This window comes from Sturnus vulgaris, chromosome 5 (assembly GCF_052056855.1).
Source record: "Sturnus vulgaris isolate bStuVul1 chromosome 5, bStuVul1.hap1, whole genome shotgun sequence".
In the NCBI taxonomy this organism is placed as follows: Eukaryota; Metazoa; Chordata; class Aves; order Passeriformes; family Sturnidae; genus Sturnus; species Sturnus vulgaris.
In genome coordinates, this window is record NC_142247.1 from 39,317,793 (window position 1) to 39,344,664 (window position 26,872).

Sequence of the window (26,872 nt, forward strand, 5' to 3'; positions counted from 1 at the left end):
ACTGCCCCACCATAGGCATGGAACCTTCCACTTCCATTTATTTCTGAACTTATTAACTGGAGCAGCAGGTCTTCCACAGGGTAATGCAGTGTGGTCATATCAGCAGGACTGTGCAGTTTGCTATTCTCAGCCAGAGTTCTGTGATTGAATTAATATAAAGATCACTGAAAGGCTTATATGCTTATTTTCAAGATAATGCTACATTACAGCAAAGATACAATACTTCAGTCAAAAAGAAGGAACCTTCCTGAATCAGATAATATGATGGCTGGGTAGTTTTGTGTGAAGTCTACTTTTTCTTATTGTTGTTACAACAAAGAAAAGATAAAAAAATACTGTTTCCTTAAGGTTAAGTCCTCTTTTATATATATATGTGCTCTTTGAGTTTGTAAGATAAAGGTTTGTCCCATGGTAACTGTACATCTCTAATATGGCGATGACTCTTATTTCTAAACATGGGATAAGATAGCATTAAAACATTCAATAAGTAGAGAATTTACCCTTCTAGTATATGGAAAAAGACTATCCTTATCGATGCCTTTGATTTAGAAATACCCATTATTGAAAAAGTGTAGTATGAATGACTGTCTTCTCAGAGAAAAGAAAGAATATCAGTAGTAATGGTTTCAGTTTGCAAGACTAGTTTCTACTCTAATGATGTGAAGGTTTACAGTGTAGTGACCTATAAAACTGGCTCCCATCCAAACCTCCTGTTTCACAGTTGCTACTGGACTGTTTGCCTAGCAACATACTTAATGGACCCGTAGGGAATTTACACTTACAGCTAAATGAGTGTTGAATGCTGAAGAGAAAGACCAATAGTTTAGGTATAGGAAAAAGGAAGAGAAGAAAGCATTTTGTCTGACAGAATCCTGAAATTCTGTTTTGGCACAGAAACAGCTCCTTTCACTTGCTTTCTAGATGTATATTAAAAAGTTCTTACTATAAGAGTAGGAAGGTAAGCATCTCTTAATTTTATTATCCTAAAGTCTTTACCTTATTTTTCTTATTTTTTGCTTTTTATCCCCCCTCACCCTCTCAAATTTCATAGAGTAGAATGAAAAGAACATTTGAAAGTAAAATGAGTGAGACAAAAAAGATTGAAAAAGCCTGGCAGAAATAAGCAGGGGTATTTCTGTTGATAATTGATGCCCTTGATTCTGTTTGTGAGTCTTTAAAGAAAACTGCTATCTACTAAAGGTTTTCTATGAGCCTGACTACTTAATTAAAAAGGAAGAAAAATATCTTTAAATGTTTCATGTAGTGTCTTTGGTGATGTCTTAGATACAAATCAAAACAGAAAGCAGTTCTTTATATGGGAAGGTCATACTTTTAGACAGTTGAAATCTAAATTAAGTTTTAGTTAATCTTTTTTCTAAATCTCCCTTCTAGATGAAAATCTCTGTTTTTTAAATGTTTTTTAATGTCATGATCTGTAATTTTTTTTAGACTTATTGAGAGGTGGTTTTGCAGAGTTTCAAGTGACAGATAGTGACAGATATTGTTTGGAGGTCTTTGCATTTTTTTTCCACAACTTACATTAATCAGTTAAACTAAAAATACAACACCTATTTTATCGTGACCTTTTGACACTGCATTATAACATTGAAACAAAAGGTTCTCCATTTTTTATTATTTTAATTAAAAAATATGCTGTTTGATCTATATGCTGTAGTTCAACAGTAATTTGAGCTAAGGGGCTGAAGTTGTGTGATTTGTGGGATGTGAGACTAGATTATGGCAGTCATTTAGCATCACTTTGAGAATCTATTAGTACTGTTGTAAGATAATCATCAAGCTCATTCCATGAAGAAACAACTCAGTTAGAGGACAATATTATTTTACATGCAGTGCTGAAAAAAACATGTATGTACTACTTCAGAATTTTGCTTGGATCTGAAAATGGGCTACTTCCATTAGGCATGGAGTCAAAAGGCAAAAATGCCTAGCCCTCTTGTATCTTAGTGTCCTGTCTGCAGGCTGCGTTCACTGCCCTCTTCAATATCTTGAGACCACTTCCTCTTGTCCTGTCACTTGTTGCACCCACATTGCTGCAACTTCCTCTCAGAGCTGTAAGGTTTGTTCTGAGCCTCCCTTTTCCCATGCTAAACAGCCCTGTCAGTAGCGTTGCCTGGAGTCGTTGTGACCCAAAGGCAGGACCTGGCACTTCTCTTTATTGTAACTCATACAATTGTCCTTGGCCCATCAATCCGGTCGGTCCACATCCCTCTGCCGACTAATGCTCTCTAATATTTTTATATTCTCAGCATCATGGAGAAAAAATACTTTTCTGTTTTTTATAAACTTTGGCAACTAGCAATATACTTTGGAAAAATGTATGCTGAATTCTGAATTTTCTGGTATTTTCAAGCAGGAGGAGAATCCATATCCATGTGCAGAAAAATGTAGTACTGTGTCTGACTGACAGTTTAGTATGTCTTCAACTGTTTTCTTCAGAGCAATATATATATTAAAAATGTATTAAAAATCAATTTGTAGGCTAGTAGGATACAGAAAAGTTCCATGATTGATGGACCAATGTAATCTGAAAAATTTAAAAATGGACATAAAGAATTCAAAGAAGACATGTGATACAATAAATTCATAAATTTTTTTAGAGTTGTTCTAGGGAAGGCCAAGAGAAGCCTGGTCAAGCTATGAACTTAATTTGTGCAGGATGATCTTCACAAGTGTCTACAAATGAAAATTAATCTGTGAATAATATCCAGTAAATTTATATTATAAAAAAAATCTGGATTTTGTCTCTCTAAGGCAGCATCCATTTTAGTGATTAAATTTATTTATATTTAGGTTAATTTACCTGTACATAATCCCATAAGAAAAACAGGTAATTCATATAATTAAAAATAGAAATTGAAATTGAAAATTACAGGAAATTAAAATAGAAAATTTCTACAACAGCTGAAATTTAGTAGAAAGTATTTATCACATATTTTGGCTTAATCAAAATGTGACAACTGTAAACTGGGGTCACCTTTTGCTTCTGTAGTTGGTCAGTCTGCTTAGTAATAAAATACTTCACGGAAACAAATAGATTGTTTTCTCACAAGAGTTTTACATGTGATTTATTTCCTTCATCAGATGCCTTTTCTCATTTAGGTGTTCTATATAATACAAGAGATATATAAATAATTTACAGTTCTAAAATTTATTGCTCTAATCTTGACACTGGTTTATGACATTACTGCATCTTATTTTATATTATAAATTGCTGTGTCCAGGGATTAGAGAATAGAACAATAGTGATGGCTTTAGTTTATGATCACAGCACTAATTTCATGTTACTGTTGCAGAATAGTTATAATTTCTTACTTCTTTTTCACAAACTTTCCTTCTTTGTATGTACTTCTTTCCTTGTGAAAAGGACCAAACAAATTCTTAGAATAACTGCAGTTGTCATTAGATAAGAAAAACAAGATTTGGCCTTTTGCTAGGTGCAGGTAGCAGGCCAGCACAAATACAAACATTTCAAATATATGAAATTATGAAATGTTGAAGATTATGAGAACAGTTCAAATTAAGAAAAATTAAATAATACAAATTTTATTACCTCAGAAGAGACAGACTCATTGCTGATTGCAAGTAAGACTTTCTCAAAATCAAGTGACACCTTAATTATTCCCCAGGAAATGTGACAGGCTCCATTAAAATTGCCTTATTGCTATTGGTTTTGTACAGATGGTACTTATATACTGGGATAGTAATTCTAAGATTAGACTGGAGAGATCAGATAAATGAATGAGCAAGGTTGAGAGATCTTTTACTTAGTATAAAAATTCAATATGTAAATTAATATCTTATTATAATGTTTGGGCTGTTTAGGAATGACACTGTTGAAGAAGAGAAAAAAATATATGTAATATAAAACTATTTTAATGAGAAAGTATCATGGAAGATGGAAGAACTCCAGAAAAACAGCCAAGGTGAATAGGCAGACTAATGGAATGTAAAAATTCATTAGTAACAGATGAATAAAGAAGTAGTAAGCTGAGTTACTCTAAGAGTTCCTAAGTGAATTAATTAAATTTATTATTGCCATATAGTCAGGTAGAACGATGAATACAGAGAGAGATTTTGTTGAGAAGAGAGATTTAAAATCTGGAACTATTTCATTTGGTCAGTAGATGAATAAAAATGTTCTCTAGAGAAGTGCTAAAAAATAATGATTGTTACAAAGAAAGTAATGGAATTCTGTTGGTTGCTGCTTCTGGAAACACAAGAGGACAGATAACTTTGAGAAATTGAAAAAATGACAAAATTCTGAACTCCATAATTAATAATTAAGTTTATCTTTTCACATGTGTTCTTAACTTCTGGAGTATGGGGCATCACTGATACTGAGGAGAGTTACTCAGCTATAAAATACTGTCTATTTGCTTCCTGTCTTCTGTTCCAGGACAAATTCTGTCAAGTGCAGATATACTGGCAATTGTAAATAACTGGCCTTTAGCAGACATGTTATGCCTGTGTGGCTCCCTGATCAAATTGAAGCTGTGTCTGAATCTGTGTGTACTTAACCATACATAGGGGAAATTGATAAATATACATTTAATACAGCATAAATGCCATTCCTTAAAGGAAAGCAAGAACAAATTGAATGCAAAATAAATATGGGGTGCTTAGCACATGCTATTTATGAATATAAACTCCTTAGCAAGAGCTTTTCTTTTAAAAAGTGTTTTAAAATAAAAGATTTTGATTTGATTGGCTAGAAATTCCATTATTTTTCCTTATTATACAAAAGGTAGTAATTTGATTTCATGGTAAGAGTAGTGTTTGTGTAGTCATTCTGCAATAAAGTAGTAATTTTGTGAATATAAATAAATTAAACCCATGCTAAAGATGCAGAGGGATAATTAAGATCAATTCCCAAGATAAAAACCAGTATAACCATCTTTTTATGTCATTTTGATAATAGTAGACACCAGGGTTTTTAAAGTTTCCCTAAACCTCTATTGTCTTATGGAGCCATTGCACGTCACAAGAGAAAAAATATCGAGGGATATTTATAAAACACTGCTGTGTTTGAGACTCATTCTTTTCAAAGTAATATCTTCCTCTGGATTAGTTAATTTTAATTCAAAGTCTGGAAAAGTTTAATGAAATTGCTTCTTTATTTTTTAGTGTGTCTGTGTTGCTTAGCTTGTATATTTATAGCTAAAGTGATACCACTGAATTCATACCTTTGTGGAGTTAAATTACAGTAAAATAGTTTTCAAAGGCTAATTCCATTTCTGTAGCATCCTTGTCGGTGGTATAGAGTGTAAGGCTTTTTGAGGCATCAATTTTAGACTAGCAATTAAAGCAGTTATTACTGTAAGCCATGTTACTAACCTTTTCAAACTCTCTAATCTAGAAAAAAAAAATCTCAATTCTTCAATGCAATTACAGTTACTTGATTTCTAATATGGCCATTTTTACCTTTCCTGCTCTTTTTCTCTTGCTTGTAGAAAAATCTTCTGACACACTATGATATTAATATCTTGGGGGGAAAAAAAAAGTGTTAAGCATAGCAGCTTAACTGACTGTAAGTATAAGAGCTATTATTTTTTCTGTGTTAATATTGAATTTACAGATCCACGTAGAATAAGTACTTGCATATTGCCCAAAATGCTTTTGCAAGCCGCATATAGTTCATAAGAAGCTTTTAGCCAAAGTAAACCAGTTTTTTGGGTGTGTGTGAATTTCACCATTTCCTGATTTTTAGGAATGAGAAATTTATTTAGTTAGATTTCCCATCGATAACAATGCTTGTGCATTTATGTACTCAGAATCTTTTGAACACTTGACTATCCCATGTTGAATATAGTGATGCTAGATTTCTACTCTGAACAGAAGTTGATGGAGCAAATGATTCAGCCACCACAGGTCTCTAGTTCTGAGTTTATAGGCACTTATATGCTTAACTATGTGCTAAACTTTATTCTAGTATGAAGTCTTATAGTCAGTGATTGCTAGATGAAAAAAGTGTGAATGTGTCCTTATATATATTAACCTTATAAGCAGATTTTTAATCCGGATATTTGTTGATTTTGTTGTTTTAAATGAGGGCATCAAAGTTGTAACTTCTATTGTTTGCAGTAGTTACTGGTTATAATAACAGTAACGTATGTTACAGGAAATATGCATCGGTAATTTTTTATATGTAATAAGTAGGGAAGGAATTGTGAATTCTCCTTCTATTAAATGATCAGGAATCAATCCTTTGGCTTTATATGAAAGGAAGAAAAGAAGTATGAGCTAACTAGTAGCTCATAAAAATTGAGAAAAATGTTCAGTGTAACATCTTGAGGCAATTAGAAAATGACATATCTAGTGCACAGAATTTGAATAAGCAGTAGAAAATATTGATATCTCTCTCCTGTTTTTAACTAGATACACTATATTGTGTTGAACACAAGGGAAAAATATCCATCTACTTTATAAAGCAGTAATTCATGCTGAGTGGATATGAGCAGTCATTCAGTGAACAATTGATTTTACAGTATTGTAAACTGAGTTGGAAACTTGGGCATTCATTGCACTATACACAATTAAAATTTGTATATAAGGTTCACATTAAAGTGGCTGTTTTATTAGGAAAATACTTTAAAAATGACACTGGACTATCTTAAATGGGGAAGAGGTTCTTCAAGCAATTGAAGCGTGAAATCTGTGTAGGAGTGAAGTATATTGAAAAATAATTTTTAAAAATTACCAAATAGTTTGACTTTCTATGTTGAAATTTAAGAATGATGAAAATTTTTAAGAGCTTTGTTATTTCCTAATGTGAAGCATTTAATAAGTACTCTTTATAGTTATTATTTTAACTATAATATCAAAGTCTCAAGTTTTCATAGAGTTAAAAAAAAATAATTTTAGAAGAGTTTTGGTTCAAAGGGAGCTTTAATGGACATTTAGTTTAACCCCTCTGCAATGAGCGGGAACATATTTGACTAGATTAGGCTGCTCAGAGCTCTGTCCAACCTGACCTTGAACATTTCCAGGGAACAGACATCCACCACCTCTCTGGGCAACCTGTGCTAGTGTCTCACCAAGTTAATTCTAATGAATGATCAAGTGAATACATGTTTGGTATGAAATTGCATTAGATAAGTTGAACTTACTGGTCTGACTAGTATGGACTATGAAGGACCCGAATCTGCTAGAGAATGGAGATTTCCATGTCACTTACCTATCTGATACTTTATTGTGGAATTAAAAAGTAGATTCTGTGGAGGAGACTACACAAGTCAAAGGTTTTGAATAGACATGGACTTAAATATTGCAAGTTCTTCCATCATTAACAATTTGACAAAAGGAAGGAATTGTTGCTTTTGTAGCATGATTCATTTGTTAGTTTGAGGAACAAGGATTAATGGAGACCTATATGACTCAAGATTTTAGGAAACATGCTCTAAATATAATTAAGTCATTGCCTCTCATATTTTCCATTCAGTTTCAGAGGGAAGCTAAGAAAATGCCAGGAGTAGGGATGAAGGTACAGTTTAGACTGTTTGTAACAGTTTAAAATGTGGCAAGTGCTTTAGGAGAGGATGTCAAGATTATGGGCATCAGCTGTAGATACAGACTACAGAGGTAGTCAAACAAACTTACTAAAGTGTCTTTTTGTGAGAGGAGGATAGCATATTCAAGTCTATGTGTTTAATTATTGTTTTAAATGAAAGAGCATGATAATATCAGAAGGTAAAATGAAAATAGCTGCTTTTTAAAAAAAGTTAATTAAGGTGTGGCTCTCCTGAATTGGTTCCTTAGGACATTTTGACCCTGGTTGGTGCTGTCAATTTGAATGATTATTAGGATCTCAAAGGTTGTTCACTTTAGTAACAGGCAGTTCTTTTGCCTGTGGCCAAAAAGTAAATTATTTCAGTTGTGTTTGAAGTCCTAGAGAAAACTAGTCAAAGTGTTTGTCAGCATACATCAGATCCAATAAGCCTACCCATGATCAATTCTTATTGCCTGTGGTGGTGATGTTGTGTGAGAGTTTATTTTGTGCTGTACACAGGAAAAATGTCTTTAAGCTTAGGAAAGTTCTCTAATGAAATATTTTTAATTAGAAGCTATTTTTAAACTAGAAAAGTCCTTATTCACATATATAGTGATTGTTGGATTAAACCAGTGATCACCTCAGATATTGCTACTTATAATGCTTTTATTGATAAGATAACCTTAGAAATTGTGTTAGAGATGCTGGATCCTATGAACTTCATGTTCCTGACAGGATTTTTTTCTTTAGTCTGCTCCTACCAACTTTGGTGCATTGTAGGACTCAGGGCACCTCCATTCCTGATGCCATAAATGAGATGTTACTGTGGTTCTGTCTCCCAGGGTCCAGCCAGTGGTGAGGCTAAGCATACATCCTGCACAGGCAGAAGCACACACCATGCAGTAGACACACTTAACTGACCATGCAGATGACACAGAGAGAAAAAAGCTTCTCTGTCAGCACCACCATAAGCACACAAACATGAGCAGCATGGATAGCCAACTGATGCAGGCTAGAATTTGTTATTGGTCACATTCAGACTCATCCACAACATATGGGTTTTATACAATCAATTATTCCACCCAGAACTGTGTCTCAGTGTCTTACAGTTACTGGCAATAAGAGCTATGGGTCCTCCAGACCTGCAGTTGTTCTGGAATGTCTCATCCAACAGAGGCTTCAGTTCAGCCTGGTGTTCTGTAGTAGATTTTACACACTCACACACACACACAGAGCAATTAGACAGCATACTTACACAGAAAATAGTTGAGACTAGTGTTTAATAAAACAGATTGTGGTGATCAGGTACAACATTTTGCCAGCAAATGTGCTGACCAGTCACTGGCTTACATGTGTGGCCCCTTTTTTCCTTATGCTTTCCTTACTTAGAATCATAAAATGGTTCAAGTCAGAAGGGATATTTAAAGGTCTCCTAGTTCAATCCCTGTGGGCAGGCTTATCTTTCACCAGATTAGGTTGCCCAAAGCACTATCCAACTTCACCTCATTTGCTTCCAAAGATGGAGAATACATAACTTGTCCAGGTAACATGTTCCACATAACTTTTTGAGCCAGGTAGGAGACAGCCCTAGCAGAGGGAATGTGTTCCTGCATCTGTTAGTCACTGACATATGTGAGCTAAGTGGGCATGTGAAGGTTGGATGCAGCCTGAGTGGCAGTGATCATCCATTGGTGGAATTTGTAGTCCTGAGGGTATAGATCAGGTATACAGTACAGTTAGGTCCCTGAACTTTAGGAAAGCAAACTTCCAGCTCTTCAAGAAGATAGTCAATAGGATCCCCTGGGAGACTGACCTCTGGGAAAGGGAGCAGATCAGAGCTGGCAGGTCTTTGAGGAAGTCTTCCATGGAGCACAAGAGGTAGAAATGCCCAGGAGCATGAAATAGGGCAAGGAAGGCAAAACACTGGCATGACTGAGTAGAGACCTGCTGGTCAAACTAAAGACAAAGAAGCAAATCCACAGGCAGTCGAAATAAGGACAGGTAACCAGGGAAGAGCATAGAGGTGAAGGTCACTCATGCAAGGATGGGGTGAGGAAGGCCAAGGAGAAGCTGGAACTGAATTTGACAAGGTGCACGAAGAATAATAGGAAGGGTTTCTACACACATGTTAACCAGAAAAGGAAGGCAAAGAAGGTGTAAACCTCCTGATAAAAAATGCTGATAAACTGGTAACAACAGAGAAAGAGAAGGCTGAGGTACTCAACAACTTTTTTGCCTCAGTTTTCAATAAAAACCTCTCTTTCCATGCTTCTGGTGTGGATGGACAGTGGGATGGGACTGGGGAAGCAAAGTCCCTCCTCTGTAAGTAAAGATCAGGTCCATGTCCACCTGAAGGTACATAAGTGTATGGGACCTCACAAGATGCATCCCAGAGTCCTGAGGCTGATGTAGTTATTTGCAAAGCCACAAAGGATTCTATGATGATGAGGATGCACAGTAGCCTGGGAAAGCTGTATGAGAGCAGAAAGCTTTCCCAGGTTCTGGTCTGGGGGCAGAGGTTTTCCCAGGAACAAAGGCACCTGCTACTGTTTACAGAGTGTGTATTTTGAGAACTCCATTGGTTATAATGAAAACGTCTGTTGCTCGCTGTGACCAATGAGCTGTATTCTATTCTTGGTTTAGTGAGTGAGTGTACATAAGGAAGGTAGTGTTACAATAAAGTGTCTTTTTCCTCTGTCTGGACCAGAGACATGTTGCTGTGCTTCCTTTTGCCGTTCCAACAGCTAATCTGATATTAACAGCGACATGATGGTATGGAACAAAACCATACCCCAAATAAATGGAATTTCATAATAATCGACAGTATGCAAGGAAAGATTTTCTGTCATAAGTTTCATGCTTTTTTAGAAGAGAAATTATGTTGGTTGATTAGAACATGGTACTAGGAATTGTAAAGTCATGGGTTCAGTTCCTGCACACAACATTCATTTGAGTTGGACTTGGTGATCCTTGTGGGTCCCTTCCATCTCTGAATATTTTGTGGCTCAGTGATTTTAAATCTTTTTCTCATGTTCATGGATTTATTTTTTTTTTTTTTTTACATTTCAGAAAAATATAAGCTAGTTATAGCTGGTTACTCATGTCTGTGTTGGTTTAAAAAGAAGGAAAAACTCATATATTCAGTTTCATCTGCTGCTCTCCATTTATGCAAAATCATGCCATTTAGATATGTTGAAGGAGATTATAATGAAAATGGTAGAGCATGAGGAAAGGCATGTAAGAAATTCCTAAGGATTTTGTTCAAAAAAGTAGAGTAAATATATTTGAAATAAAGTATGGCCACGTGTTGAAAGAGTATGGAAATAGCTGTCTGCACTAGGAATATATTTTTGAAATTTGGACATTTAAAAGGTCTAAACAGCTACTAAAATTGAAGCATCTCTTCAAAAACTCTTGGAATCATTTTAAAAAAAAGTGAGATTATATTCTTGTGCAAAACTTTGGAGTAATTTCAGCTAAAATTGTTTTTGCTTCTCTGAACAGATTACAATGCATGTATAGTCTGGGTATAAAGTTCCTCTGCAGAATTATTCAGGTTGGAAGATAAGTCATCTATTCAACCTCATGCTCAAACAGGGTCAATTATTAATCAGATCATTTTGCTTATAATTGCGTACCATATCTCTGCAACCTATTCCCAAGATTTTTTTTTTCCTCATAATTATTTATTTTTCCTATATCTAGTTAAATCCTCTTCCCCCTAACTTCTGTTTTAGGTTGCTGTCACTCATTTTCCTGCTGTGCACCTCAGTAATGAGCCTGATTCTCTCTTCTCAGTAGCCACCTCAGATATGGGAAGGTTACTACTTATTCTACTCTAACCTTTTTTTCCCAGGCTGAATGAGCCCAGCTGCCAAAGAATTTCTTCTTAGGGGTAGAGCTCTGACTCCTGACATCTTGGGAATCTCCTGCTATGCTTGCTACAGTTGATCAAGGTCTCCTATGGGGCTGGGCAATTAGGGATAAAAATTAGACACAGTATTACAGAGGTAGTCTAACAAGTGCTGAATTAAGGGGCATTCTTTTCCTCAGCCTTCTATTAGTTTCATATTACTATACCCCAGTATCCTGTTAGCCTTAGAAGCCCCAGGTCATTTTCAGCAAAGCTGCTACACAGTGAGGCAGTCACAGGCTGGTACTCCCTCAGGTGTTAGTCCACTCTAGGTGCAGGACTTTACATGTGTCCTTGCTGAATTTCAAGTCAGCCTGTTGGCCTAATTCTCCAGCATTTTTAGATTCCTCTAAACGTCAGCCCTGTGGTTAAATGTATTGACTGCATTCTCCAAATTAGTATTGTCAGATTGATAAGGATTTTTTATCCTTCTCCAGGTCATTAATAAACAAATTAAATCCCAGAGTAGAACCCTGAGGAACACCACTTGCAACTGGTCTCAAACCAGTACAAATCGTTGACCTCTACCTCTTGAGTGTGGAGTGACGTTGTCCAGACTACCATGGCTAGTACTGTGTATTTTAGCACCTTTGTGTATACAATCTACATGGAAGTGATATTAGTGTGTCTTTCTCTCAAACTAATAATGTCTAAATGTACTTGGACCTGGGCTAGAAAACCCTTGAAGGATTTCCTAATTCAGATCTCTCCAAATTGCACCAGAGAGGCAGATTTACTTGTAAATATATCGTCAGAGATTCAGCAGATCAGCTCTGTTTTAGATACAGACACCTAGTTGGCTTATTCAGGCTCTCTTACTTCCTTGATTTACTGATTTTTCAGTTAGTTTGCTAAGAGCTTTAAAACGGGTTTTAAGAATTTTTTTTTTTCAAAAACTGCGTTTCTGTCACTGTATTCTAACGGACTCTTTTGCATTGGTCATTATTTTAGTATATAACTTAAATATATTAACTTGACTTTTATAACTTAATTTTAAACAGGTTCATTCTTGTCTTCGCTCTTTTCTCCTCTTAATTGATTTTGTTTTCTTTGTTTTTCCCTCTGCTCTTGGTCTTCTCTTTTTCTTCAGGCTTTATTCTGTGTAATGATTGGCTTATTTTTGGCAGAATACACTTGCTTTCAACATAATTTAAAACAAACTCAAATACCTTCCAGTGTCTTTCATTGTTGTCTTTAAATGGATTTTGTAGTTAATCCTTCAGAATTAATTATTTTTAAAGAACTTTGAGGCTTCTTAAAAACGATATTTGATATTGTTTTGGCTCTGGTAATATTTAGAAAAATCACAAATCTTAATTGGTTATTAGTGCCATTATAATTGATACTGTTAAGCAGCTCCTGGACCTTGAGCTCTCTAATTAGAGGCTGTAGTGTTTCCTTCCCTCTGAGATTTCCTTATGAAAGTATTTTGCTTAATAACACAGGGTTATCAGCTTTCAGTTGTCTCCTGAATGAAACCTCCCAAATGAGACTGCCCGTCACTGCCTTCTGCATATTAGCCAGAATTTCCCAGCGTGCTCTTTGTCTTAAGCACTTTTTTCACTTTCTAATAAATATTTTTGCTCTTGTTTTGCAATTAATATTGTAACTTTTTCCTTGACACATGATCATAAGGTGTGGAAGTTATAGTTTGTCCCTTTAGCATTAGCTTTTTTTTTGTACTAAATATTTTTGGCCAAATCAAAGCACATAGCTGCTGTCTTCTTTTTCTTCCCCACTTTTGTTAAGTCTTAATTTGAAACTTATATATATATATATATATATATATATATATATATTTCATGGTATCTTCAAGCTCACTTGTTTTCCTTGAGTCTTTCTTTATGTTTTTATCCATAATTTTTCTTAATTTCTGATAGAACTGTCACTTCTTGTTTAAAAATTTGCTTGACTACTGGCTAGTCTATTGCTACGTTTAATTATTTTCTTTCCAGGATGGGCTTTTAGATGCAGTGCCTTCACTTGTTTCTTTTCTTTCTCATACCTTTTGTCTATCCTACCTTTCTCCTTCATTGTCTTTAAACGTATTTGTATCACCTCTTTGTTCATTCAGCTTATTTTTTCCTCTTATTTACGGACTTGATAATGTTGCAGACTTGTTCTTTTAGCAGTTTTGGCCCCTTTGGACATAATTTTACAACTCTTTTTATTCTGGTTTATTCTAAAGTATTTGTTCCATCTTATGTTACAACTGGTTTTAACCGTTCACTTATCTCTCTTTGAGTATCTAAAGTTTCTCATTTTTCCTCATTTTTACCTGTAATATATGGTCTGCTCTTCATTTTTTAGCAAAATATGAAGGCTTCTAGTTTACCACTTTTTGTTTTAAGTATTTTTTCTTTCTTATATTTTGACAATTTTCTGAATATTTTTGAGAAAGGTTTCACACATTTGTTTAAGGCAAACCCCTACTCACCACAAAGTCATCACATTATACATAACGTTTGTCATTTTAATGTAAGTGTTCTAGCAAGAAGCATCTAGATCATTTATACACAACCAGTGTAGTGGAATACAAATTTTGGCAAGAAAAAAGTAGAGTTCTTTGCTAGAATGATAAAAAAGAAATGCTGATAGTGGGATCACAATATTGTACTACATACAAGAACAGAGAATTTTCATGTGGAACATAATTGAAGCAAAAAAAAAAAAAAAAGAAGGAGACAAAAGGAAGAAGAAGACAAGTTGAAGCCAAAGAAATTCTGTAGCATGATAATTTATAGTCAGAGATGAATAGCAGGAGGAGACTTTTGAAAACCTTTTACGTCAGGAGGGGTAAGAATGTGAGGTAAAGCTATATTGTTTGTGGTTTCTTAAAGTCATTTAGAATATATTGTATGGTATATTATTTTATTTGTAGCTAGATAATATCTGAAAATATAGAAAATTTCTTTGCTGGTGTTTAATTTTCTTCACTATCCAGAATTTCTTTGATGGATATTGAATTGTTTAATCTCGAAACAGATGGTCTCCAAAAAATATGCTATTTTAAGCATTTTGAATAAATAATATAGTTTTTTCTTATTTTGTCTTAATTCAAAATATATGTAATGTTTTCAATTAAATGCATGATGTATATTGCATTTATATTGTCTTTAGTACAGCTGTGCAGATGAAAATTCTTGAGGGCACTCAGGCAGGTGGATAGGTTCATATCACCAGGTTTTTGGTCATCTAGGGACATGCTTTGTAATGTCCAAACCACTTTAACAGGTTGGAGACTAGTATCTGTTAAATTCATGGAAATTACACACCTAAATGCTTTCACTATATGAGGACGTACTGGTGAGGAGTTGTCTGCGTCTCAATGTGATGAAGATTTACAACCCTTTGACAATATATTTCTGTTTCTTTTGTTCTAAACCTTTAGTTAATTGCAGAGGTGTTTAATCCTTGATGTATGTGCTTTGGTGTGATGTGTTTATTGGTATATGCTTATCAATTGTTGTAGGCTTTTGAAAGGCTGGATGAATAATAAGATTATTTTCTTTCTGTTTTCTTTTTCTAATAATCCAGATATAGCAAAAACTACAAATAACTTGAAATTACTCTACCTGATGCTATGGACATCCTCCATTTTAGTCAGCTTTACTAAGACCAAGGGGGAGAAAGGGAGCTTTAGTTATCATAATGCTATTAAAGCAGACCTGACTGCTGAAGTAGGTTGGGGAATAGAATGCAGAGTTTTCAGGGTTGCAATTTTCCTATTGCTGCATTTGAATTTTGCCTTCAAATCCATAGAGCAATTCAGCTTTTTTTTTGTTCTTCTTCTCTGGGTTTTTTTTCTCCTATGTCATTGATAATTACAAAATGATAACAAATATCATAGAGAAGAATACTCTAGAAGTAGTCTATGAAGTAGGATATTCTGGAAGTAGTTTAGTTCATAGAAGGCTGGGAAAAAGATGAAGTACTAATAAAGTAGAAAATAACTTAAAAGGCTGCTGCTGATGTAATTTTGTGTAAGAGCAAACAGCAGATGATTGCTGAGTGAAGGAATGGAATGTGAAGGGTACAAGAGAGGTTGAATTTCTTGGAAGGTAGAAAAGGAAGTAATGTTTAATTGGACTTAAACAGCCTGAAAGGCAACAAGGTAAATTGGACATGATACATTTTTAAGTGTTGTGACATTGGTCAGTACTATTGTGAAATTGTCAAAAGTCTGAAAGTCCTGGGGATACAGCTCATCCTAGCTTGAGTAAAGAAATCCTTTTACATTCCTGTAGAATAAATGGAATTGGGATAGTGGTGTGCATGTGCTATATATTTTAGGTATTGATAGTTTAAATTGTGCAAGCAGGTATTTTAGGAGAAAGCATTATTTCATGTTTTGGAATACACTGTGTAACACATGAATATTCAGTATAGCACTTAGTTTGCTAAAAATGGTCATGCACTTATTATTAATACCTCCAGAGCATTTATGAAATAACTTATGTAAGACTTTAACATCCCATTTTATATTAATTGTTAAGGTAAGATTAATCTAAGAGACTGTAATTGATAGTAAAAATGTAACTTAATCCTTTTATTACCTGGTACATAAAGAAAAACATAGCTGATTACTTCTAATTTAGTGATGTTTGTTCCTTTACTATAGTGAGACTAACTCTAAATGGTTGGGGTTGTTTATTTGGCATAGTTATTGGGCACTTTGCATTTAATTAAAAGTGATAATTCTGACTCAATTTGTAGCCACTTCATATTCCATTTAAATGTTAGAATATTTAGGAATAGATGATTTTCATCATCTGTTTCTGTGTCCTATGAAATCATTCCACCATTATGTCAAAAGCATGTTTTAGCTGTCTATAGTAGACTTCAGACAGCAACCCACTTTCTCTGGTGTTATAAAGTATTCAGCTGTTATGTTTTTAAGTTTAGCTGACATTCATGCTAGAGATAAAACAAAAAGAAGTTATAAATGTTAACAGCACAGAGTAAAATTTCATACATAAAAATAGGGATGTATGACAACATTCTGCCCTCAAAAGTTATTCCCAACAGCTATCTCAAGGAATCTGATTTGTGCTCACATGCTAAATGACAAAACTGTAAACTCTTTGACCTGTAAAGTATATGAATGGTGAAAGGCTTTCTTTTTAGAATCTAGATCTGGACTGGAAGAAATGTGTGTAGATGAAGACACCAGCACTGAATTTAATGTACTTTTGTGGTTCACAAAAGCATTATGGCTTTTTGGAGCACAGTGTAAAATTGTCATCAACATGGATAACGAATAATAGCTACGTAAGGGTGAGGCAGACGGGGTTGTTTTCCACTTATCTAAACTGTAATGTTAAAAAGAATATCAGCTATTTCAGGATCAGGAAAAGGCCATCTGCCCAAATTTCATGCCCTTCCAGCTTTATCTAACTCCCATATTTTCATTTGAATGTTGTTGCATTATTTCTGCTTTGTTTCCTCGTGAGATGCTTCACATCATTACCTGATCACCTTTACAGCTAGGTCCTTCTTTAAGAATATGAGATCTTTCTTTAATAGTTGTATTTCTCTATTCCAATATTTTGTCTCCAAGTATTATTTTTCATTGATAATTTTTTTAATAAGTCAGACAACATCTGTCCTTACTGGAAGTGTTGGAAATGATGTGACAGTCTGGCAACAATAGTATCAGGAAATAAGCAAAGAACCCACAGGGAGCATGGAAGGGAACAGAGAATTTGCATCAAAGCAAAGAAAAGGGCTTTGGGAAAAAGGATATAAAAATAATTGAAGCTGAGAGACAGAAATATAAGCAAGTGAGAGACATTTGTAAAAAGCATTTTTTTAGCTGAAAGAGGAATTTAATTTGTAGTTTTCAACTTTGTCTGAAGGAAGGAATGACTGACTTAATAAAAGATTTGGTTGCTTTGAAAGTACTTCAATATATCTGCAGCTTAATATCTCTCTAAGAATATTGTAGTTGAGTAGGTAGATGCTCAACATATTTGTTTAAAGTTTTTCTTGATTGTTCAAAAGAATAAGTCTTTTAAATGTGATGTCCAATTGGCTTAACCTTCTATCTCTTTTTGGTCACCCCAGCTGTAAAAATGAAACACTTCTTAATGTAACCAGAAAAATAACATAACCATAGTCAGTCGCACACCATAGGGTCTGTTTTCATTATTCATTACTAGTTTTACTGTATGCCTATGCTGTTTACAAAGGTTGCTGTACATTTTGTCTCAGAATACTGAAGTGCAGCTTACCATGGACAGAATATAGTCTGGTACTTCATTTTCACACTGCCCTATAATGGAAACATTGAAGAGGACGCAACTCCTTTAGAATTTTTATTGAAGGTGAAGTGAGTAGCTCACGTCTCAGTTTCAAAGCACAGTTCTGACTAGACAGGTTATGATTGTGTATTTTAACGTTCCAGTCATGCAAAGCTTGCCAAGTTTCAGTAATATCTTGAATTTATCCATATAAATTTGTAATTGCAATTCTCTTGTTTAATATCTAACTTCTGTAGTTGTCATATGTGGAAATAAAGTTTGGTGGTTTTTTTCTTTAATTTTCATAAGCTTAGTCATCTAGCTTAATTTTTGTTCTCTGTCTTTATTTCATGTTTACTGAATGTTTAGATTATCTTTCTCTTGTTTTGATAATGCTTCTCTTTTTTTGTTGTAGTTTAGCATTTTCCCTGAGTATCTGTTTAGTCTTTTCTTGAGAAAATTGGTTCCAATTATTTCCAATGGTATAAAAGGAAAAGCTATTCAAATTACACATTTGGTACATCAGTCGACTAACCTATCAAAACTTGTATTCCAGAAAGATGTGAGGGGTTTTTTTCCTACCTAGTAGGCAATACCAGGATTTTTTTTTTACTTTGGATATATTTCTACTCTTCTGGTTTCTGACCTCTACAAAAGCTGCATGCAATTGTTAATATTTTTTCAGGTGTATTTTTTAATCTTTAGCATAAGATTGAAAATTCAGTCTCTTTTTGGCTCTTTTGGGTTGTGTTTAATGGCTGTTTCCTCTATTCCATTTTAGCAATTAACTTTTCATACTTACTGTATACTTTCTTCCATGTAAAATTTCTTGTCTTGTCAGTGCCACACATCCACTCTATTCAATTCAAAAATAAGAATTTTTTTCTTCCTTATGTCTGACGGTGTTGCTTTTCAGTTTTTTTCTCGCAGCTCTTCTAGATTGTCTGGTATGTGAACTTATTTTCTGCACCATATAGCAGCCTTTTTCAGAAATGTCTCTTCTGGCTTCAGATAAAAATAACATTTTATAAGATTATTGTTGATCATTGTCTTACTGGCCAGCACAAGATTATGGGAAGAATCTCAATTTCTATATTAAGTTATCTTGAGATCACTACTTCAGACTACAAAAGCAGAGTAAGTTTTATTTGAGAATTTTGGAAATGGAAATTTCCTTTTAGGATATAAATCAACATATTTTTCTCCAATCTCTTATCTAGGTTTTATGGGTACTTTTTGGAATTGTCTTTTCATTTCATGATTTCCTTTTAGCTAAACTAGAAACTGAAATATTGCTACGTAAGATAGCATTTGGCTGTGTTAGCTGGTGAAATATTGCAATTTATTTTTTAAATGGCAGCAAATTTTTTACCAAAAAGTAAATGCTTAATCTTTTTATGAACAAAACATTATCTTTCAGGCTAGTAGCTGATAGAAAAAAGTAATATAAACGAATTAAAAGGGTTTTTTTAGTATTTTATTTTGGATATTTCCTAGCCAGATATTTCAAATACTTATGTTTACCTTCTCTCTTTCATTAGTGGTCCATTTCAAAATGAGGTTTGCTGTCAAATGCCAAAGAAAAGTTAATCTATTCCTACTCTTTTCTTGTTTGCATAACCAGTAAGTACTGCTTTAAATGCATTAAAGCATTAAAGCATTTTAATGCATTCCTGAGAAAAAAACTATGAAATAAATAAAAGCATAGGTTTGTAACAATATTTTTCTGTTTCTGAGGAAATTAAATATAGCTTCTTATCAGTTTCTACCTCCATTAAAAAGAGTAAACATCCCAATTAAAGAAATACATGAGCATTTTAGGCCTATGCCTTGTGTAGGAAAAAACCAACCTTCATTTAAATGAGGAGATTATGAAAAGGCACACTTTAGCATAAGTAAGTTATTTCTATGATTTTTAAGAGATTCTACTTTGCTGAAAAAAATGCTGTTACTTTTTTTTTTTGGCATGTTTGTGCAAAAATGCAAGTTAATGTGCATTATGCTATTAAAGCTACAAGGTGGATTTGGAGTAAGGACTTCAGACTTTTGTAGGGTATACACCAAAGGAACAGGTTTTATATACAACTACACAAGAATTCCATTGCTCACCTGTTGCTTCTGTGAGGATTTTGACAGGAAAATATACTTTTGGTCATGGAAAATGGCTAGTATCATGGAGATGTTTCTGTGTAGAGATTAAAGATGTTATGTTTATATGGATGGTGGGTGACAGTACTGCCATGGAAAGCATTGCCATGTATTCTAGAAGAGACTACTTCTGTGTAGTAATAAAATGATGTAATACAGATATAATGAAATAAAGATCTGCAGGCTCACGTGTTGCTAAGAGAACAGAAGTATTTCACACAGACACATAAAAGTGTGCCAAATAAAAGGATCAAAGAACTATTAATTAACGAATATCCATGCTGAAATCTAATTTAAGTGGGTTTAAGTGGACTCATCTCCAACATCCCTTTTGCCTTTATAATGTTCTTAGAGTAAATGAAATTTGATGAAAAACTATCACTAAACTTAGTTTCTGTTAGAAACATTATACAGCCTAAAATCAGCAAAAATAGCTTCTGTTCTCCGATTAGCATTTGAATAGGAGAATATGTAAAGAGATATTTTATCAGACTTTGGAATGTGTTTGTTTATTGTCAGACACGAACTCCCAGAATGGTGTAGTGTTTTCTTTAGAAACAAACAACACAGAAAGTATTTAGATTTTAATCAAAAATGTATTTTCTCATTAAAAAAAATTCACATACTCACTGTGTCTACTCTACAGAATTTGTCCATTTCATTACACCATATGTCAACCCTAGTATATCTGTTCACTGCAAAAACTCGTGACTATTTTGTGTAATACAGCACAGGAGGAGGTATTGCTCAGTTCCACTACTTTTATATAATAATTTAAAAAAAAAATACAGAAAATGTTCTTGGCTACTTCCACTGTATTCCAGACTTAAATGTCCCATGAAAGTTCTAGAATATGAAGTTAATTTTATTTGGTTGGTAGAATACCCTTAGAAGCCAGTTAATTAAAATTCTTCTCTTATACTGAGTCATATATATTCCATTTGTTGGCAGCAACTAAGTCCAGGAATCTAGTTCCTAAGAGAAATATTTTTTCTTGTTGCCTTTTTATTCAGCACAAATACAGTCGTGCTTTTTATTTCAGAAATTAAGTGATATACTGACATATTTATGACATATTTGTTGGTACACCTATTACAGTTGCTTTTACTTCCATTGCTGTGCTTTTTTCTTTGCCCGTGTCCCAGAGAGTGATTAGAGGAGGATAAAGCTCATTGAGTGAAAAGGATTGTTTCTTCAGGTAATTCCTTAGATAGCTATGTCCAATGCCATAGTTCATATCTTGAGAGATGCAGCTGTAGAGATATATCACAGAGACGATTCCCAAAAGAGCACCAAGGCAGGCAAGGAATCCTATTATGTTGTTCTTTTCATAGCCTTTTGCTTCCAAGTCCAGTCCTTTTGTGGTTACATTGACACATTGTTTTCTATTCTGAGAATAGATAGTGGGAATGTCTATACAAATTTTGTACTCAGTTGATGGATTTAGATGTGTAAGATTATATACCTTTATATCAGATGGTATTCGAACACTCTGTGCACCCCGGGAATCTTCAGCTTTCGGAAAGGCTGTCCATCTAACACTGGACTTCAGAATTTTAGAACTTGCTTTCCATGAAACCAAAACAGAATTAGATTTTATGTCTTTTATTTTAATATTTAAAGATCCATTGTGTTCCTGAGGGAAAGAACCATCCACTTTAATCATGACTGACTTTAGGTCTGCCCCAACTAAATTTGTTGCTATACATGTGTATAAGCCACTTTCTCTTTGTGTTATATCACTTATGTCTAACGTTCCTTCAGAATGAATGTAGTACTTATCAGAGACAGTATTAGGCAAAAGTTTGTTTCCTGATGGTGTTACCCAGTAGATTTCAGGTTCTGGTTCTGCTGTTGCTCTGCAGTGCAAAGAGATGTGACTGCCAGCTTTTAAATCCAGTGTAGATGGAAAACTTTCAGGAGCTATCAATGGAAGACAGATTTCCATCATTTCCCGAAAGTGTATCTGTCTCACATTCTGACCTTGGAATTCGGGAGGGTCTACACAAAACAGGGACTCTGGCTCCATGAAACGAATGTTTGTTTTATTCATGTTAATCCAGCGGATGACACAATCACACCTAATGGGATTGCTGTGTATGCTGACTTCTTTGAGGTTAGGCAGGGATTCCACTGTACTGCGGTACAGGGCACTCAGCGCATTGCTGTTGAGCATGAGTGATTCCAGCTTGGGAAGTCTGTAGAATGCATTGGGGTGAATGTAGGATAATCTGGGGTTATTGGTTGCTTCTATTTTTCTTAAATCTGGCAAATTATCAACAGCAAGACTATCTATAGAAATCAGTTCAGGCATGTTATTAATTCCTAACTCTTTTAGGTGTAGCATATTGCTAAAATCCCCTCGTCGTATTCTGTTTATGGGATTCTTATTTAGATCCAGAAATTTAAGATTTGTAGCCTTTTGAAGAGCGATGTGGGGCACTCTAACAAATCTGTTGTCATAAAAGGAAATGCTTTCTAAGTTGTCAAGGCCAGCCAAAGCATTATCTGGTATTTCAGTGAGATTTATACCTGCTAAAACTAGACTACGCAGATTGCTAAGAGGCTTGAAGTTCATGTCTTCAATTCTGATTATTGGGTTTTCTCCAATCATGAGAATTTCAAGATTAGGAGTAGCTTCAAACCACTTTCTGTTGATCACTTGCAGACCATTGGAATTGAGATGAAGTCTGAGAAGATTATTGAGGCCTATGAAAGCTCCTGGTGCAATCACAGAAAGTAGATTATGATTAATATAAAGCTCTTGTAAATTGTTGAGTCCAGAGAGACATTCTTCAGGGAGTTCAGTAAGTTTGTTTTCTTCAAGGTATACTGAAAGCAACTGTGGTATCTTTCTAAGATTAATATTGGTCACTGAGGATAAATTGTTCTGAGATAAATCTAGACCAGTTAAATTCACTGGGAAGTTTACTGAGTGTTCAATTTTTGCAATGTTATTAGTTTGTAGAAGTAGAACTTGTGTGTCAGCAGGCAGTGTGGCTGGAAAATGAAAAAGGCCTAAATCATTACAGTCCACTGTTGGAGCTTCCATGTAGACAGACCTGGGGGTGAACCATGGTCTAATTTCACATATACATGACTCTGGGCAGTCTGCTTTTCTTCCCACAGCTTGTAGTAGAGCAGTGGTAACTAGACCAAGCAGTAAATTAATTTTGAGTTGCAGATCCTTCATCTTAGCTCAAATGCTCAGGAAAGTAACAGACCCTTTAGTATTCCACAATTATGGTCTTGAAATTCAGTATGACCTGGTCAATTAATAAAGCACAATCTTGCATTTATCAAATGATGATCATGAAGGACTTCCTTCCTGAGGATAAGTGATAAATTTGTAACCAACTTGTCCAGTAGTAAGAAGCATTTTGTGGAAATGAAGATCACTTTGTCCTTGATGATATAAAATTGATGAGCTTTGTGAAGATGAAGTATGTATAGATGGTCATAGGAGATTAAACAATTCATTTATTTAGTAGTATTAACTTCAAATCCCATGATTGATTAGTGTTTGCAGGAATGACAGGATGACCTAAAATACAAGAAGAGGAAATAATTAGTATAAGAAACTGTAAAGTTATAAATTAATTTAGCCATCTTTTGCTCTCTACTGTTAATTATTGCAAGTAAGAAAAGAAAATTACTGTGGTGTCTGGAGTATTATAGTGGTATCCAGAGAGCATAAATTAAGTTAATATAGTAATATGTCTTTAGACTTTTAGCTTGTCATACATCCAGTGGAGCATTGTTCTACAGAAAGATGAAGATCCACAGAGTATAAAGCAAACTATATCAGTGAGATTTTTCTACATATTTTATCCTCCTTTAAAATATTTTCTTTTCTCTTTCAGTTATCACTAGAAGCAGACTAATTTCTGTTGGCATTGAAAATGTAAACACTAAGAAAAATTCTACAGAGCATGAATATTAAACTTTTTTACATAAAGTTTGTAACTATAAAGAATGTAATTTATGTATAATCAAAGGGAAATGGAATGGTTGGATTAATACATATTCCTAATGACATTCTTAGGCAAGCCTGTGGGATAGTTATACAATATATAATATATATTAAATATATAAAATAAATATATGAAATTGAAAATCCACAGGTTTTATAATTTTTAATACTTTTTGTAGCTACTCTTTAGAAAGAAAACTTTTTTCCTTTTCTTTAAAGTGTTATTTAGAAAGAAATATGTACTTTATAATAAATAGCTTGTAATCTTGGCAAATTCAAGATAATCACTGGCTTTCTTATTCTGGCTTCAACAACCTCCATTGCAAGGAATATTAGCAAAGAAGTGTGTTCAGAGTGATAAGAAAAAAAATTACACTAGGAATTACTTCTTTGCTCTGTAGTTCTGCAAGAATCTGAAGTCTGTAGACGGACTTCAGGTCCCAAATGATAGTAAGGACTGAAACCTTGTGGTATCAATGCTACTTGTGGCATAAAATGTGTGCTTCCCAGATTTTTGGTATGTACTTTCTTTTTGTGGAATAAAATAAATCCGACTTTGAGTGTACATTTTGTTCCAACGCATGTAATACAAAAGCTTCTGTGTTTTCTTGTATAAAGTAGTACACATTCACTGCTTATTTTACTTCAGAATACAGACTTCACACTTAACTTCATCCAGACTTTGTTTCTGAAGACTGTTGTGCAATACACATTTATGCCCTTTCTCCCCTTGCCTTTAGTGTTAAAATTCACATTGACATTGTTTACAAACCATAGGACCAATGCTTAATTGACATTGCTAAATAATTTTGAAAGGGTTGCTGGTATAGATAGTTAGAACTGCAAAAGTTACATGTCAAGCATTTGGATTTTCCAGGCCCTTTCCAAGCCCAAGAGGGTTTGGCTTAGTGACCACTTATGCATTCTGTAACAGTTCAGAAGGAAGGTGTTGGACTGTGTAAAGTAATAGGAGCATTGAGCTAATTTGAAGTATGTTTGGCAAGTCTTTGGGGCTGTTCTTTGTGTTATATGCATTTAAGGACATTTAATATTTAATTTTAACATGTAAGTTTATTAATAGAATGAACAGACAATGTGTGAGATAAACATACAGAAAACATTCTGCTGTTTTGAAGATCAATAGTATGTGTTTATGCACATGGCCCAGTTTATACTAAAATGCTAAGACATATTGACTGAAATAGTAAAAATATAATCTGTTCCTTTGTTCTGGGAAATGAAATGAACTTGAGGCTTGCAGAAAAATGAAGGTTTGTGTTGAAAAGTTATTGCCTGCAACTTGCTCTGAATTTTGCTAACAGGAGGCAAGGTGATACTATGTGAAGTACTGTCACATTTACCAAAGATTGTAGTAGAAATCATTCTATGCCAAATGCACGGATGTAATTTCCTGTTTAAGGGGAAAAGAAGATGGCCATGTGAGGGGGAATTTTTTTGTCATGCTCTTGATACATAATCTTGTAGTAAATTTCGTATTGGCTATTGTATTTTCAATTGAATTGTATATTAAAGATGTATTTTTATATGTATTTTACATGTATTTTTAGCATGACAGATGCAAAATGTATGCTTCGAATAATTGAAAATCTTACCTGAATTGTAAATAATTGAGATTCAACAGACTGCTACTGCAGATATCTTATCTCACTCTTTTGATCCCACTATGATGATCAGGGACTTCTGCTCAGTAGAAGTACTTGTTGAAAGCATTCTGGGGAAGTGTAACAATACAGCTGACCTGGTTTTCTGTCCCTTCCTGGAAATTTGCTATTGGCCACCATGAAACATAAAATATGGACCAAGATGGAGTTTTCATGTATGTTCCAGGAACCTGAGAGGCTGTACCATTTAAAGTACATAAACTACATTTTTGTATACTTTTGAGCCAACATACTCCTATATTTGTATTTATACTCTTGATTTTATATTCTAGTTTCTATGGGATTCGCAAACCAAAAGTAAGGGCACCAGTGGATATTTCCATGTCATACATATCAGAGAAGCTTTCTGCAAAAGGCAGCAGAAAAAAAGAAGAGCTGAGATCCAGGTTGAAATTCTGCTTCATTTTGATTTAATCTGATGTCCTTTCTATTTCTGGTGAATGCTTTAGCTAATAAGTCACCAGCTCAAGCTCATATGGTGTTCTAACATAAATCTTTCTTATTTCTTTGGTTAAAGTGCTTCTGTCTCGTGTAAAATATTCACTGAGGTTGAGTGGCTTGAATAACAGATTGTAGAATAATTTTGACACTTCCAGCCTGCAGCTATCATTCCAAAATACACTGTTTCAATTGCGAAAGATTTTTTTGTTTAAAAAGTGGCATATCTATGTATTGTTTTATATAAATACTACTTGTTTTTAACTGTCATTCAAAGTGTGGAATAAAATAATGTTTCTGGAGTAGACTGGACATCCATGGTGGCTTATGAGATCATACAATCATAGAATAGAATATGTTAAGCTGGAAGAGACTCATAAGAATCACCATGCTTCTGGCAGGACAACCTAAAACGAAATCATAGGACAGTAGTACTCTTCGCATGACAGAGTACATAAAAAAGTGATACAATACAACAGCAAAAATTGTATATAATGCTTTGAGTGGCATATTTTTTTGGATCTTTTGTTTATAACAGTATTATAGTGTGACTCCAATACACATCTTGACTAAGAATATAAGTAAACATGCATTGCTGATGTAAGTTTTCCAGTCCCACTTGAAGTGATCAAAGCCCAGAACCAAGTTACAGCAGTATAACTGCTTAACTGGTTGCATTGATTATGTGAGTGTATCTGTGTGTATGTAGCTAATTTCCAACCTCGAGATGTCTTCAAATCATTTTGAAGTGAAAAGTGAGCTGTCATTCACTGTAACAAAACAAACCTCATGTAAATTGCACTCAGCAGCATAAATTGCATGCAAAATTCAGTTTCCTTGAAGAATGTGGTGTCACAGAGATAAGTGTTTGTATTGGAAAAAAAAATAACTTTGTGTTACTTTCAACTTCTGGAATGCATTGATTCCTTTTCTTCATTAATGTACCAGTAATATTAAATACTGAATAAA

General features: G+C 34.2%; 2 protein-coding genes across 6 annotated transcripts in view; one reads left to right on the forward strand and one right to left on the reverse strand.

The window, feature by feature from the left end:
• The window catches only part of IMMP2L (inner mitochondrial membrane peptidase subunit 2), a 409,528-nt gene that overhangs the window by 144,265 nt on the left and 238,391 nt on the right, over window positions 1-26,872 (forward strand). The gene's annotated exons all lie outside the window — the stretch shown is intronic.
• The window catches only part of LRRN3 (leucine rich repeat neuronal 3), a 32,088-nt gene continuing 25,602 nt past the window's right edge, over window positions 20,387-26,872 (reverse strand). Inside the window, exon 2 of the mRNA XM_014871175.2 lies at window positions 20,387-23,354. Within this exon, the coding sequence (XP_014726661.1) occupies window positions 20,877-23,003 (2,127 nt within the window). The 5' untranslated portion in view covers window positions 23,004-23,354 and the 3' untranslated portion in view covers window positions 20,387-20,876. The remainder of the gene's footprint in view (window positions 23,355-26,872) is intronic.